The following is a 13,479-nucleotide window of genomic DNA, read 5'->3' on the forward strand; positions in this document are numbered from 1 at the left end:
AATATTCGGATGTGTTGAAAATTTAACAGAAACTTTGAACGAAAATGTGAATGGACGGTTTTTAATGCAAATACAAAATGGTTTTCGTTATGCAGTGCAGCTGCGTGTTGGCTGGTAAATGCGGCGTATGGCCTATAAGCCTATTGTTTACGCTGTTACCTTGATGTTTCGCGCGGCGCGACTGTGTTCGCGGGGAGGTGGGTAGGCGAGCAGGTAAGCCGCGTGACGACGCATTATCCTTCGAGACGCGAAAGCGACAAGTTGCGACTGTCGCGAGTGATACGATATACGTCTAAAAATCGCGATTATTTCCTATGAAAAATTCAACGATAATTGGATTGCGCGAGTGCTCGACTTTCCTGCATTTCGCAGCTTATGCGAGCATTATCGAGGTAACGGTCGTTCATTGAGACGAATGTATCTCGCGCTATTTCAAGCAGTACAAATGTACCTCGCCTTTCGTATAAACCTCGGAAGAAGCATTGGATCGAGTAATTTTCAAGTAACGGAGAGATGTTCCGATCGTTTAAAATAGCACGTCATTGGATTTGTGCGTTCAAAGTGCATTGCACGTACGATACTAAATCTTGATTAGTTCGAATAGTTCTTTTGTTTTCTTTGAATCTTTCATTTTAGGAATCGAATTTATTGCGTGATATAATGTATAAAGCATTCTGTTTTTTTTTTTTCAATTTCTTTTGTTGCAACTCCGTTAATTTGCGAGAATCGTGGATAGAAAATAAAATATTGAGCTTCTATTGTGTATTAAAATAAAAGATTTCTCGCGAATTAAATTTTATAAACAAAACTTTCTTAATTTGAAGTTGTAATATAGGATATTTAGTGTTATTAATGAAGTGTATATTAAAAATCAAAAGTTGTGATAAGTTGTCGCATTGACAGAAAAGTGACACGTATAAAAAAATTTATATTATAATTGCAGTGTTCTAATTTTAAAAACTCATATGGCATATAATTTTAAGGATACATATAATTTTTCAATTATAATATAGAAAGAAAGTGAAGTTATGCATATTTTGTTATCATAATTATGCATGATGTTCAGAATTTAAAAAATATTTTACTGAAAAGTTTCTAATTGAAATGTGTTACTTTTTTTTTTTATCAATACTTTGTTATTTTCGATATCTTCATCATCAGAATTTGATTTGAAATTTTACAAGGATCATCATTTCGTTGGACGAGGTAAGCCAAATATTGATCCGGAAATCGTGAATGCGTGTATTTCTGTAATAAATTCATCTCAACTCTCTCTCTTTTTCTTTTAACCACTCTTTCTGACTTTTAGGCCTTTATTTTCCGCGAACGTCGGCGTCGAGTGTGCCACCGATCGCACGTAAGAATGTAAGCACTTCGCCGCGAGAGCTTTTGTCTCGTCGGCTCTTTGTTTCTCGTCGACGGGTGTCTCCTCGGCGGGTCAATGAATCGGGTTGCGCGCCGCGACGACGCGCCCGCCTGTGGAAATGCATTTCGTTCGATGCTTCGGGAATGTGGCGCATTGTTCGACAGTTTGTGACTTCGTGTCGACGTCGTGTCGGTCGGTCCCGCTATCGCACATCCGCGTGCATGTGTGTGCGTATATGCGTTACATTAAATTGTCTCTGAAAATGTCCAATCTTTTCCAACTCATTTTATATACCTCTTTCCATCTATTTCTATAATTATAGAGAGGAATAATTTTGGTTTTAAAATACGTTAAATTCTTTTAATTTATTAATAATATATGTATAACGTTAATTATATATATTATTAATAAATTGAATTCTTTAATTTAATTTAATTATTAATACTAATTTATTTTTATAATGTTGGAGAGCAGTGTAGAAGATTAAAGAACTATTAATGTTTATCTATTTAATTATTATTATTTATTATATGAATATTCAACTATTTCGTAATTATTTTACATAGAAATTTTTTTTAATTTAAAACATTATTTATTTTTATGCGTGTTTATTATTAAGCATTTTGTTATAATCAAAAGCTAAGTAACTAAAATTTAATTTCAAAAAGACCAATCGAAATTATATAAACGAAGAGTAAAATTTACTACCACTACTTGCAGTTTGATTTTAGATTTCTAAGATCCATTTGCATTAATGCAAGATTAATTTTAATCTTGGTTTAACTTATTGTTTATCTTTCTCTAATTCTTAGAACTAGAAAAGGATAAAGAGTAAATTGAAGTGAGATTAAAGTTAATCTTTTTTTTTTACATTGGTGGAACCAAATATAAAACGACATCCAATACAATGAGATTTTAAAGTGTAAAACTTAAATTTAAGCCTTAAATCATAGGAAATTGACCAATCATAGTCGATTATTCTTCTCACATTCGATTTTAATTGGTCAATTTTGTCAGCTTGAGGCTTAAGTTTAAGTTTTATGCCTTAAAATCTCATTGCAGATGCCGCTTGAGAATTATCATCTATTCCAGAGCATGTGCGTGCGCGTGCTTTAAGGATCATTTACGTATGGATGTTCGCACTCGTATGGAATTCGTCTGGCACGGTTCTGCTCGTGGTTATTGACGTAATCGTGTCCCAGTTACACCGCTCGCAATTACGCAAACGTGTTGTCGAATTGCAACCACTTTTTTTTATGCCTCGAGTGGTATGCGAAGAAATGAATTCGTCATTTCTTCTCATGTATTTTGCGTCAGTTTTACGTCAAGATCTTTCTTTAATATTTACACACTAATTAGTATTTCATATATGGCAAATTTTATCACATATTTGAGTAGTTCAACTGTAGGTTGAAGCTTGCTTATCCTTTGTAGGTAGGTGGTTGATGTTCAAAACACGACCAAATAATTTTATCTTATAATCATATTTTTTAATTTTTTGTTTATAGAATTAAATTTAATTATTATTTTACCTTTATATATGAGTCGAGAAAAAATAAAAATAATGAATTTCAATACTTTTTAGTTTCTTTTTCACAATGCACAAGGTTTTTAAAATAACTATGTATGTTGTAACCACCTACTTAAAGCTTATCAACGTTTGTACAAAAAAGTAAATAGCGAGAGGATAATTTTTATTAATTTAGATCAAATATTGAGAGATATAAATATATATCGAGAGATATAAACGTTAAAAATTTAGTTAAGAAAATCAAGAAAGAAAATGATACGAAAGTGTCAAAGCAAGTAAATGCAAAATCTCGAGGGTCTCCATATACTAATCTAGATAAAACTACAATTCATTCTTTAACCTCTTTTCTCTGACCATTCTTTTTCTGTCATTTTAGGAAATGACCGTGCCACTCACACCACTGACGGCGATCGCGCAAACACCGCGGAAGGAGCAGGAGTCCAAGTTCACCTTCAACCCTCAACTGGCGAAGGTAAGAATCGATCGGTCCACCCACTCATTGGAACTAGCTCGTATATCTCGCTGATCAAAATGGCAAACGGGGAGTCGAGAGTAATCACTATTCTCTGCTTGAAAAAAAAAAGCGTTTTGATATTCGTAATTGCTCTAATGGCAATATATTCCTTAATCCTTTCGTTACCAACTGTGAGCTGTTTACATGGAGAAGAATTTTTCTTTCTTATGCGAGGGATTTTTTCTGTTACGATTATTACGTCGCTTATGATTTTTACTTGAAGTGATATAATAAACGGAAGGCGACAAATGAAAGAAAAATATTCTCGAAGATAGAAACTTTTTATTGTATAGTAATACGTTCGCTTTTTGCACGACGTAGAAAGAGTTGGGGGGCTTATCGATCATGATATTAGAATTCTGATAAAGCAGAGAACTGTATAATGCATACGCGGTGTCCTGAATTTAAAATATCGGAACTTCGGGAGCATGTTCGATAAACTAAGAAAACAAAAATCCTTTAGATATTTTTGCTTTGTTTTGGAGAAAATCGTAAAAACAAGACAATTTTTGTTTTCGTACTTATTTATTCATACTTATTCATTCATATTTATTCATTTATACTTTTTTTTCTCAATAACGCGCTCTCGAAGTTTTGGCATTTAAATTCGAGACACCCTGTACATTACGGTAACGTTTCAATCAAAATAGCGTGAACGTGAACTTCGTTGTCGAAAGCACGCATATTTTTGGGAAAAGCGAAAGAGACGAGTGCGAAATACCGAGATTGATTTCGCGCCTGTCTCTCTCGCGAGCGTGATAACTCACAAGCGTGATATCGATCTCGCCAACATTTCGAATCGTTCGTGCCACTTGGCACGATATCAAGCATCGCTTTGCGTGTCGGTGTGTGTAACGTATGCATGTAATGCCGCGCGTGGCACGTGTATATATGTAAAAATTTTACGAGTCACGGTGGCTCGAACGCTAATCTCGTGCGAAATTACAACGATAACGTAAACGTTCGCGATAAACGTACGTGGAATGTAGTAAAATCCACACGTGCACACGCACATGCATTATTAGTTCTGCGAATGGTTATTGCCAAAGAATTTTTCATGTTACGTTTAATCCAAGAATAGTCATCTAATCTTTTTTTTACATAAACGATCATTTATATTAAAAAAACATTTTATATTTGTGTTATAAACGATCTACTCAAGTCTTTGTTAAAATTTTGTTAAATCTTTGTTAAATTTTTAACATAACGTGCGTGTTATTTGAATATTTTATGTTAAATTGATATTCATTTTAAATGATTCTTAATATTAAAATAACACAATTTATAAATAAGTGAACAGACGACATAAAAATCATCTTCTTGTAAAACGTAAATCTTATAATATAAATGAATAAAATGTGTTAATTGAACATATTATAAATATTAAATTTACACATTTACTTATTTTTATCTACATTTTTATTGTCCTCCATATCAGTAATAAACTGTTTAAAATTATTTTTTGGCTCGTAGCCGTTCTTATTTTGTATTTATTTAATATTAAATTTATTGAAACATTTTAATATGCAGTAAATGTCAATTCCAATAAAGAACTATAATTGTGCCAGTGTTACGTTTCTATGTTAGTTTTTTTCATAATATTTATGTATACTTTCTGACATATATTCATGTTATGTTAAATTAAAAGAGTAGACTGTTTAGGACATGTGAAATGTGTGAAATTTAACACAAATTTTCCAACTGTGCTTGGAGTGTTTTTATATCCCTATTAAAAAGAAGTCACTTTATTAATTATACTTAGGTTGTTTTTACTTCAATTAAAAGTTATCATTTTAATTACGTAAGGTATTGTATATTAACTGTTCCAATTAATTAATATTTAGGATAATTTTATATATTATCAATTTACTTGATACTAAAAATAAATATAAAAAATAGGTATTAATTTCTGATCAGAGTAAAAAAAACTACTGTATACAACTGCTTTAATTTCTTGAAGTTGAGATGTAAAAATCACCGTAGATAATTATCCTTGGATTAATTACTTGTTGATATGTTTTCACATTTAAAATATATAACTTTCTAAAGACACACGGTCACGCTATTTTCCAATTGAAATTATTGGCGTTGACGTTTGCGGAGATGTTTAGTTGATCATCTAATCGACCGTTTAATTGATCGGAATTCGCGGTCGGTTGCCGTTGTTGAAGCATCGTTTTGACGGGCGGAACATTCGATACCTGCGGGCGAATAATTCTGAAGCAATAATGTCGGCCGAGTGGGAAATGTCTCGGATCGTATTAATTCGAGCTAGGTCTCGTGCTACTTGGCAATGTATCAAGTGTTTGCTGTTCTCAAAAGCTGCAGCGCGACCATAATGTGCGGACGGCGTGAGGAGGAACGGGGTTGTTGGAGCAGAGCAGAGTCGACTGACGCCGGGTGAAAGAGAGAGGAGGCTCGTAAGAGCGCCGGTTTAATTCGGAGTACGTTCTTCTTGAAGCGGCGTCTCTTTTGCGGTGACACTCATCCGACGTAAAAACCCCGTCGCTTGACCGCGCGCTCCGCGAAAAATGGTGTTACTTTGTAAATAAAACTGAGGACGAAACTAATCTGTCCGTCCACTTTTTTCATCCACGTTCTTACCGTTTGATAAAAATCTTCTCGTGATAACGTTGATAAATAAAGTGGATTCTTTACTTTCCCGATATTAAAACAGTTTTTGAACATGGCCAGAGACACTACCGCGTCTCCTGATGTAATTTACATTTTGTGTGCTATCATCTAGAAGATTTACGAGATAAATAGTTTAATTTATTTTTATCGAATGAAAAGTGTCGAAATTTTTTGTCAGTAAAATAATTTTTATTTATTTATCTTGTTATAAATACAAAAACCGTTTACAGCATACAATATTAAATTATTAGATCAAATTAATTTTTATTTGATGTTACAAAATTTTGAGTACATTTAATATAAGAGTGAAAATTTTAATAACACAATTAAGAACCTTGAAATAATTGCAAAACAAGCGGTAAAGATTTATATAAACTTTAATACAAACGTTGTACAGCAAATATAAATTTTCGAAAAACCTAATATACAAGTACTAAGAATAATAGTTGTATATTAAATTTAATTGAATATTGAACAACATCGTGATATAAATGAAAAGAAAAAAAACAACAGATAGCGGAGAAAAGAAAAAAGATTTAGAACACCCATGATTTACTATCGAAAGCTTTAATAATCGTGTTAAAATTATTAATATATGTATGTGTGTGTGAATTCCTATTCGATAGGGTTCTCTAATCTAGAATACACATTATTTATCAATTGATCAAATTTCTGAAAGTTTTTCGAAACTTTCACCGCTTTTACAGATTGTTTATCACAGTCGCCGCAACCGATTTATAACGTTTGATAAGACTTTGCATGATATTTGCAACCCGACATGCTGCAGGAGACTGCATTGCGTATTATAATTCGTTTCCCCTTTTCCTCGCGTCCCGTCGACGTGACTGCGGAAGGTTCGGCGAGGAGTTGGGGAAAAAAGTGCGCGATAAAAAAAAAGGAGGGATAGAAGGAACGATGAGAGAGACCGGGCGAAATCGGCCTCGTAAAAGTGGATTAATTCGGACCTCCATATATATACGTATACATATATATATACATTCCCGCTCGGGGATTCCTTTTTGCGTGCGCGAGTAAATTGTAATAACGGCCGAATGCAAAATCGCTGCCGGCGTTTTCTCCGCTCAAACGTCGCGAGAATTACTCGCGGACTTACCGGGAATGAAATAGCGCGGGTGCGTTTGTGAAATTGCACGGCGCCCGGTGGAATCCGACCGGTATGGTCGACTTCGCACTCTCACAGATGAAAGGAATCGTTACGCGGTATAATACCGGGCTTTTTGTAGACGGTATAATTACCGTTTAGCAAGTAACTCAAGCAGGTGCGTGCGCTTTGTGGTGTTCGCGTTGCGTGTGAGAAACATGGAAATTTATGCTCAATCTATCCCTCTAATATGTTACACGCGTCGCATATCGCGCAACTGAAAAAAAAAAAAAGTTACTAAATCTAATATGTACATATTTCTTCGAATAGTAAACATATACTTACGTAAATAAAAAAATATTTACTTAATGAAAAATGATGTTTAAAAAATATTTTTTTATATATATTAATAATTTTCAAATAAATATATGTTTACATTTAGTAAATATTTACTTAGGACTATTCGAACAAATATTTATTACAATTTAGTTTTTTTTAATATAGTGTAATAAGATCAATAAAATTGTCACTTGATGAAATATTTTGGCAATTTCAATTTAGTGATAATTAATACTTAATTAAAGTATAGCAGTGTCGGTAATTTGTCGTACAGCATTGTCGTTAATTTGATTTTTTTAACGATATTTATTTGCGGTAGACACTTGGCTGGCGTAGTTACAAGTTGATTATTCCGCGTCAAGTTTCGCGGGAGCACAGCCGAGACTGAGTTGTTATTTCATTCGCGATTACAAGAATGCGCGTAAAGGGCCAGCCAAACCGCGCGATAAATTTCTATTATGCCGGGAAAAGGGTCCCCGGGTATCGAGGGAGACGCGGGGACGCGTTGTAAATTACTCGATGCGGAAACGAGAAGCGAGGAGACAAAGTACACTCTCGCGGTTCCCTTTACAAATTTTCCCAGATCCGTTTAATTTCCCCGCTGTTGTTTTCACGAACTTTCCTCCTTCGTTCCCTTTTGCAACGTTAAATCCTTACCCCGACGTTATTTGACAAACTATGCGTAAACTATGCCAGAGTTATTTGCCGTATGCCATTTTGTGGAAACGAATATAATTTTCGGTGCACATACCTATGTGCATGAGATATCTCGTTCAACGTATTAGTTTCTAATGCTAAATTAAAATTTTTTTGCAAAAATGGATGGTTCACGCTTGATCCCTTCCAGCAGAATACAATATCATCGTAATAGCTGATTGTCTTGAGTAAATACTGAGTCTTGAACTTTTCTTTTGCAGTTGACGGAAGTCGCCCCACCAGAGCCTGTAAAATCTCGTGAGTATACTTAAAGTTCTCTTTATCTTTTATATCTTCTACACTGAGAGAAAAGTTTTTGATATTTATGACTATATGATACCATAATTATAGCTATTATTGCTAAAATGTTAGTAATAGTAATTATATGTTTGATTTCATAAAAAATATATACATATATAGAATAGAGAAAATGACTAGAAATTGTAGTTTAATTATAGTAATTGCAACTTTTATGGTAATAATAATTATAATTTTTTTTGATACCAACTATATATTTTTTATAGAACTATATGTCAATATATGTCATTACTAATTTTATAGTAATATATTACAGTATTAATATCGTATTAATTATTACTAATAACTTACAGTAATATACTACAGTAATAGTAATTAAATATAAAAAATTATAGTTTTATGTAATTATAGTCACAATACCAAAAAATACTTTTTTTTGTCGATATACACTGAGAGAACAAAAATGGTTACACTTACCATAATTTAACATAATTTATAATCAATTTTCAATGCCCCAAGCTGTATACTTTTTGTATAACTATAAATATGATATTGTTCTTATTAACATTACAACAGTAATAACTATAAAAGTAGAGTTTACAACTATAATGATTCTTATTAGAATTATAAATACCAAACACTTCTCTCTCAGTATATATACAAACTAATATATATCATTGAATATAGTGAGAGTATTACGTGTACATGCATATCGTTGACAAGTTTTTCTTGATTGTAATTCCTTCGATATTACATCGAAAAAAATAAAATTATCTTTTTTTCGCATTACTCAAGCATGTAACGATATTTGCATTTCTGCGTAATTTGTATGTGCGATTTCTCGCGCTCGTTTACTTTCGTACGAAATCACTTGTTGTGTATGAGAATATTTAATGATTATTATATCATGTTAAAAAAAAAAAAATTGGACGTGCAACATGATACTCGTCATGTCACGCTGCTGCATTTTCACGAAGTTGAAGTTTTATTAACGTCAACGCTGAACGCGCCGCTGTCAACTTTCGAGCCAGTGTACTGGCATTTACCGCAATTTTTCGCGATAAAACACACATTGTGTCAGAATACAGAATATAGGATCACCAACGGACATAATTTCCGGAAACTGTCCGCTACATTCGCCGACGATTAAAACGCGACGCTGCGTATATTGCTCGAAACGATATTTTAAAGTCACGCACGCAGTCGAATGGATATTAATCGCCGTGTCTGTAATTCGCGCATGCAGTATCGATATGGAATTCACGGTTCCATGCGACGGTTTTATGTATGTGTCCGTTTAACAACATGTTTTTATTTATAAATAAAAAAAAAAAGAAAAAAAAGAAGAAAAAAGATTGGGGGAGGAACATTTTCGCTGCGACGAAGCGCGCACCGAACATAAAACCTGTGGATTCCGCGCAAAATCCTCTGATTGTCGATTTCGCGGGCACATTTCATGAATCAGCCATTCGACCTCTGGCATTCGTTCATTTAACCGTTTAAGCGCGTGAAATACGCGTTATTTATTCGCTCGTGTGATCCTCGTGCGACTCATTATTTATCGTGGTTACGCGGGTCGTTTCGCGCGAATCGTTCTCCAGTTTAATCTTGTTATCAGTTTCTTGTAACATTTTTATTATTGAGGCCTATTTCTATCAACGTAGATTAACTGTAATCTCGGTTCAATTTAATCGATTCTTAACATTCTTTTATTTCTTGGAATCAGATAAAGATAAAAAATAAATTAATAAATCGATATTTTAATCTATATTAGAAGAAATGGACATGAATTTAAATTTTTAATTCAAACAGATTATACATTTCAGATAATTATAATTTTATTACTCTCCAAGTTTCTTGGAGTGAAATCTTACTCAAAAAGTAAAAGTCTACCACGCAAGAGTGCAAATTTATTATTATTATTATTTTTAATATTGACAGTATTTGTTAATTCCTTTGAAGTGAGATTTCACTCCAGGAAATTTAGGGAATACGAACATGTTTAGATGTGAAAATCTTAGAGCGTATTTTTATCATTAATCTTATTGAAGCAAGATTAATATTCAGCGAATAAGGATTCTCAAATATTAGAATTTGTTGTGATGTATTATAAGAAATACTTTTTCACATGAACGAGATCACGAACAGTAGAATTTTACGGAAATACTTTGCGTTTATTGTGCGATAAAAGTGCAACCATGACGGTTTGAAAGCGTAATATTCGCATTGGAGGCATTTAAATATTTGACATCTCCTCGCGGAGCACCGCAGCGCACCGGAAGCTTTTCAGAGCGCATTTATATACGTTAAATTCAACCTTCTTCTCGACGTTACAAGAACCCAAGAGGTACTATTAAAAGTAAATTAACACTCTCTGTTAATATTCGCATCAATATTAATATTAACGTAATAATTTACTAACATGTTGTTTCGTTAAACGAGCAACCTGTTTATGCAGGAATTAATTACAGGCCCCATCGAGTGCTGCATTCATTACAATACATAATAAATAGTAAAACAGGCTTAATCGGCGAAATTAATTTGCGCGCGAAATCGATTTTCGCGTTGAGTGGGTAATTTTCGAGGGAAACGAAATCTTTGGAAAGATTCACTTTGTTGAACGAGCACGTAGATCACGAGGAAGATCTGTGCATTCGTCGATATTCCGGCATTTCTAAACGAACGTGGAAGGCAGAAAGGGTTACTGTTTCATGAATTAACCATTTATCCCCCTTCCCTTCATCGTTTCCTGTCCGGTGCTCGAATGCCAGTGGCCACTTTACAACGACTATTATCAGAGTTACAACCGCCCCTCGTCAACGATCCGGAGTCGGGTGGGGACGAATTTGCTTCTCGTTGTGTAAATTTGAACTAGTCTCTCCGATAAGCTTATTTCGCGCCCTTTACATGATTGCATTGTGCGAAAATCACGTAACTCATTGAAGCTGTTCGAGGAAGCGGCAAGTTGATTCTTGAAAGAAAAAGAATAGGTCGATACGAATATTTTTTTTTAAATTAAATTCTACTGTATTTTTCTTTATAAATAGAAACGTATTTAAATTATAGGCAGCGTATAAATATTTTTAAATATGCATTCTAATTATTATCAAAATTATAGTAATAACAGTATAATATTTTCATATTTATATATGATAAAAATATATAATAAAGCATTAATTAGATATATTTATATTAACGCAGTTGTATCGTACAATCATTGTTATGGAAAAGAGGTTAATGGCTGCGTAAATTTTACAGAATCGATTGATAAAAATCATCGCTTTTGAATAGTATGAATAAGTGAGTTGCTTGTAAAAACTTGGAGAATTGAAATTTTTCACAAATATAATAATGATTATAATTATTTCGTATTATACATACACAGTATTTTATGCGCAATTGCACTAAGTGAATCTCTCAGTGCTCCATAAATGATTTAGTCGGTGAGAGCTGGAAATTGTCGAGGGACACAGATCTGGAAAGAGACAGGATTATCCGAACGCCCAAGTTCCTTCTTTCTTCATCGGAATTTCGCAGAATGGCATCGTATATACCGGCACGACGCAGCTCGGTTACGACTTATCAATTTATTTCTTTCTAGAATCACGAAGGTCGACAGTTTCCCGTTAACGAGGTCCGGTATATTTTCTGCGAAATACAACAAGATCTTTCACTGAAGAATTCATTCGAGCGAATTTCTCTTCGGGAGAAATCGAAAAATATCACACTCTTCGAAAATTTGATTTAATGCGAGATTTACGTGGCAGAAATATTGGAAGTATATCTGTATTATTACACCCACTCTTCGTTGTGTTATCATTATCAAGGTATAACAAGAAAGGGAGAATTTCTCCAGAAACGGAAATACTGGAAAAAAGAGTCGCGTTGCATTGATTAAAATTCTGGTTGAAAATGGACAAATTAAAATTTTCTGCCAGAATCTGGATATGTATAATTCTAATTGAGATAAACCGGAACTCTCTAATTGATGTGATCAGAATCTTCTATTTAGACATTTTCAATTAGAAATTTTTCTCACAAGGAAATCCATGGAAGTTATGTTATTTTTCGGATAAAAATACGAGATGCGTATATAAGAGCCCGATTGCACTTTTAGGGGATACAATCCTCCTTTGAAAAAAATCGGTTTTTCTTTCTTTCGAAACATTGTCGAAACTGTGTAATAGAGAGAAAAAAATGTTCTGAATAAAAATTGAATGGTTTGAAAAGTATTTCATAATATTAATTAAGAAAATTTGTTTGAATAAAATAATTATATAAATAATTCGTCCGTAATTAGGAAATTATGATATTCCTCGTCAAAAAAATTGTCAATTTCTCATCTACGAAGTCTGTCTGAACTTTGATTGAATCTTCGTATTTAGACTTGTTGTTAATGCAGCAAGTTTTGACTGGGTTTGTACGTCAACGCTCCATTGAGCAAATTAATGAGGACCGCGCGACATTATTGAGCCACGCAGGCGCGCACGTGTGACATCATCGGCTGCACGTAATACTAAGCCGTTGTAATATCGTGATCTGTGAGCTTACTCGATGAACACTATTAATATTGCGTAACGCAGATTGCGCAACGTTATATTGAAAACCGCTTACGATTTTATGTGTAAAATAGTCTTTAATTTTCAATCGATAGATTCTTTGATCAATTTTACCCTCAGCGTTCTCTCGTCGTTTTATTTATTATAATCTAGACATTGATTTAAATTTAATTTTAGTCTAACTAGAAAAATTCTTTCGACCGCTTCATTTATTAGCTAGAGTATTCTAAATTTAGAGTTCGTTCAGAGTTTATTTTTACTTCAGCCAGAGTTTCTCCCAGTCGTTTTATTATCACTAGTTCCGTTTACATCTCGAAACTAGTTCACCGCGGAAACTCACGATGAGAAATTCCCAAAGGGCTGCAGTTTCTATTCAAGCACTTTGTGAAAAATCCCGAATATTCCTTTAATAAATAAGGAGGCCGTCAGGCGGAGGACTTAATTCTGCGAAGCGTATCGCTTCTTGATTAGCGAGACGCA

At 33.6% G+C, this 13,479-nt stretch overlaps 1 protein-coding gene across 2 annotated transcripts in view; it reads left to right on the plus strand.

Moving 5' to 3' along the window:
- The window catches only part of lilli (AF4/FMR2 family member lilliputian), a 268,080-nt gene that overhangs the window by 183,013 nt on the left and 71,588 nt on the right, over window positions 1-13,479 (plus strand). For both annotated transcript variants that reach the window (XM_018542361.1, XM_018542362.1), the window contains exons 5-6: window positions 3,274-3,369; window positions 8,404-8,440. In XM_018542361.1, the coding sequence (XP_018397863.1) occupies window positions 3,274-3,369; window positions 8,404-8,440 (133 nt within the window). The remainder of the gene's footprint in view (window positions 1-3,273; window positions 3,370-8,403; window positions 8,441-13,479) is intronic.

The sequence above is a fragment of the Cyphomyrmex costatus genome, unplaced genomic scaffold, assembly GCF_001594065.2.
Source record: "Cyphomyrmex costatus isolate MS0001 unplaced genomic scaffold, Ccosl1.0 scaffold33, whole genome shotgun sequence".
NCBI lineage: Eukaryota > Metazoa > Arthropoda > Insecta > Hymenoptera > Formicidae > Cyphomyrmex > Cyphomyrmex costatus.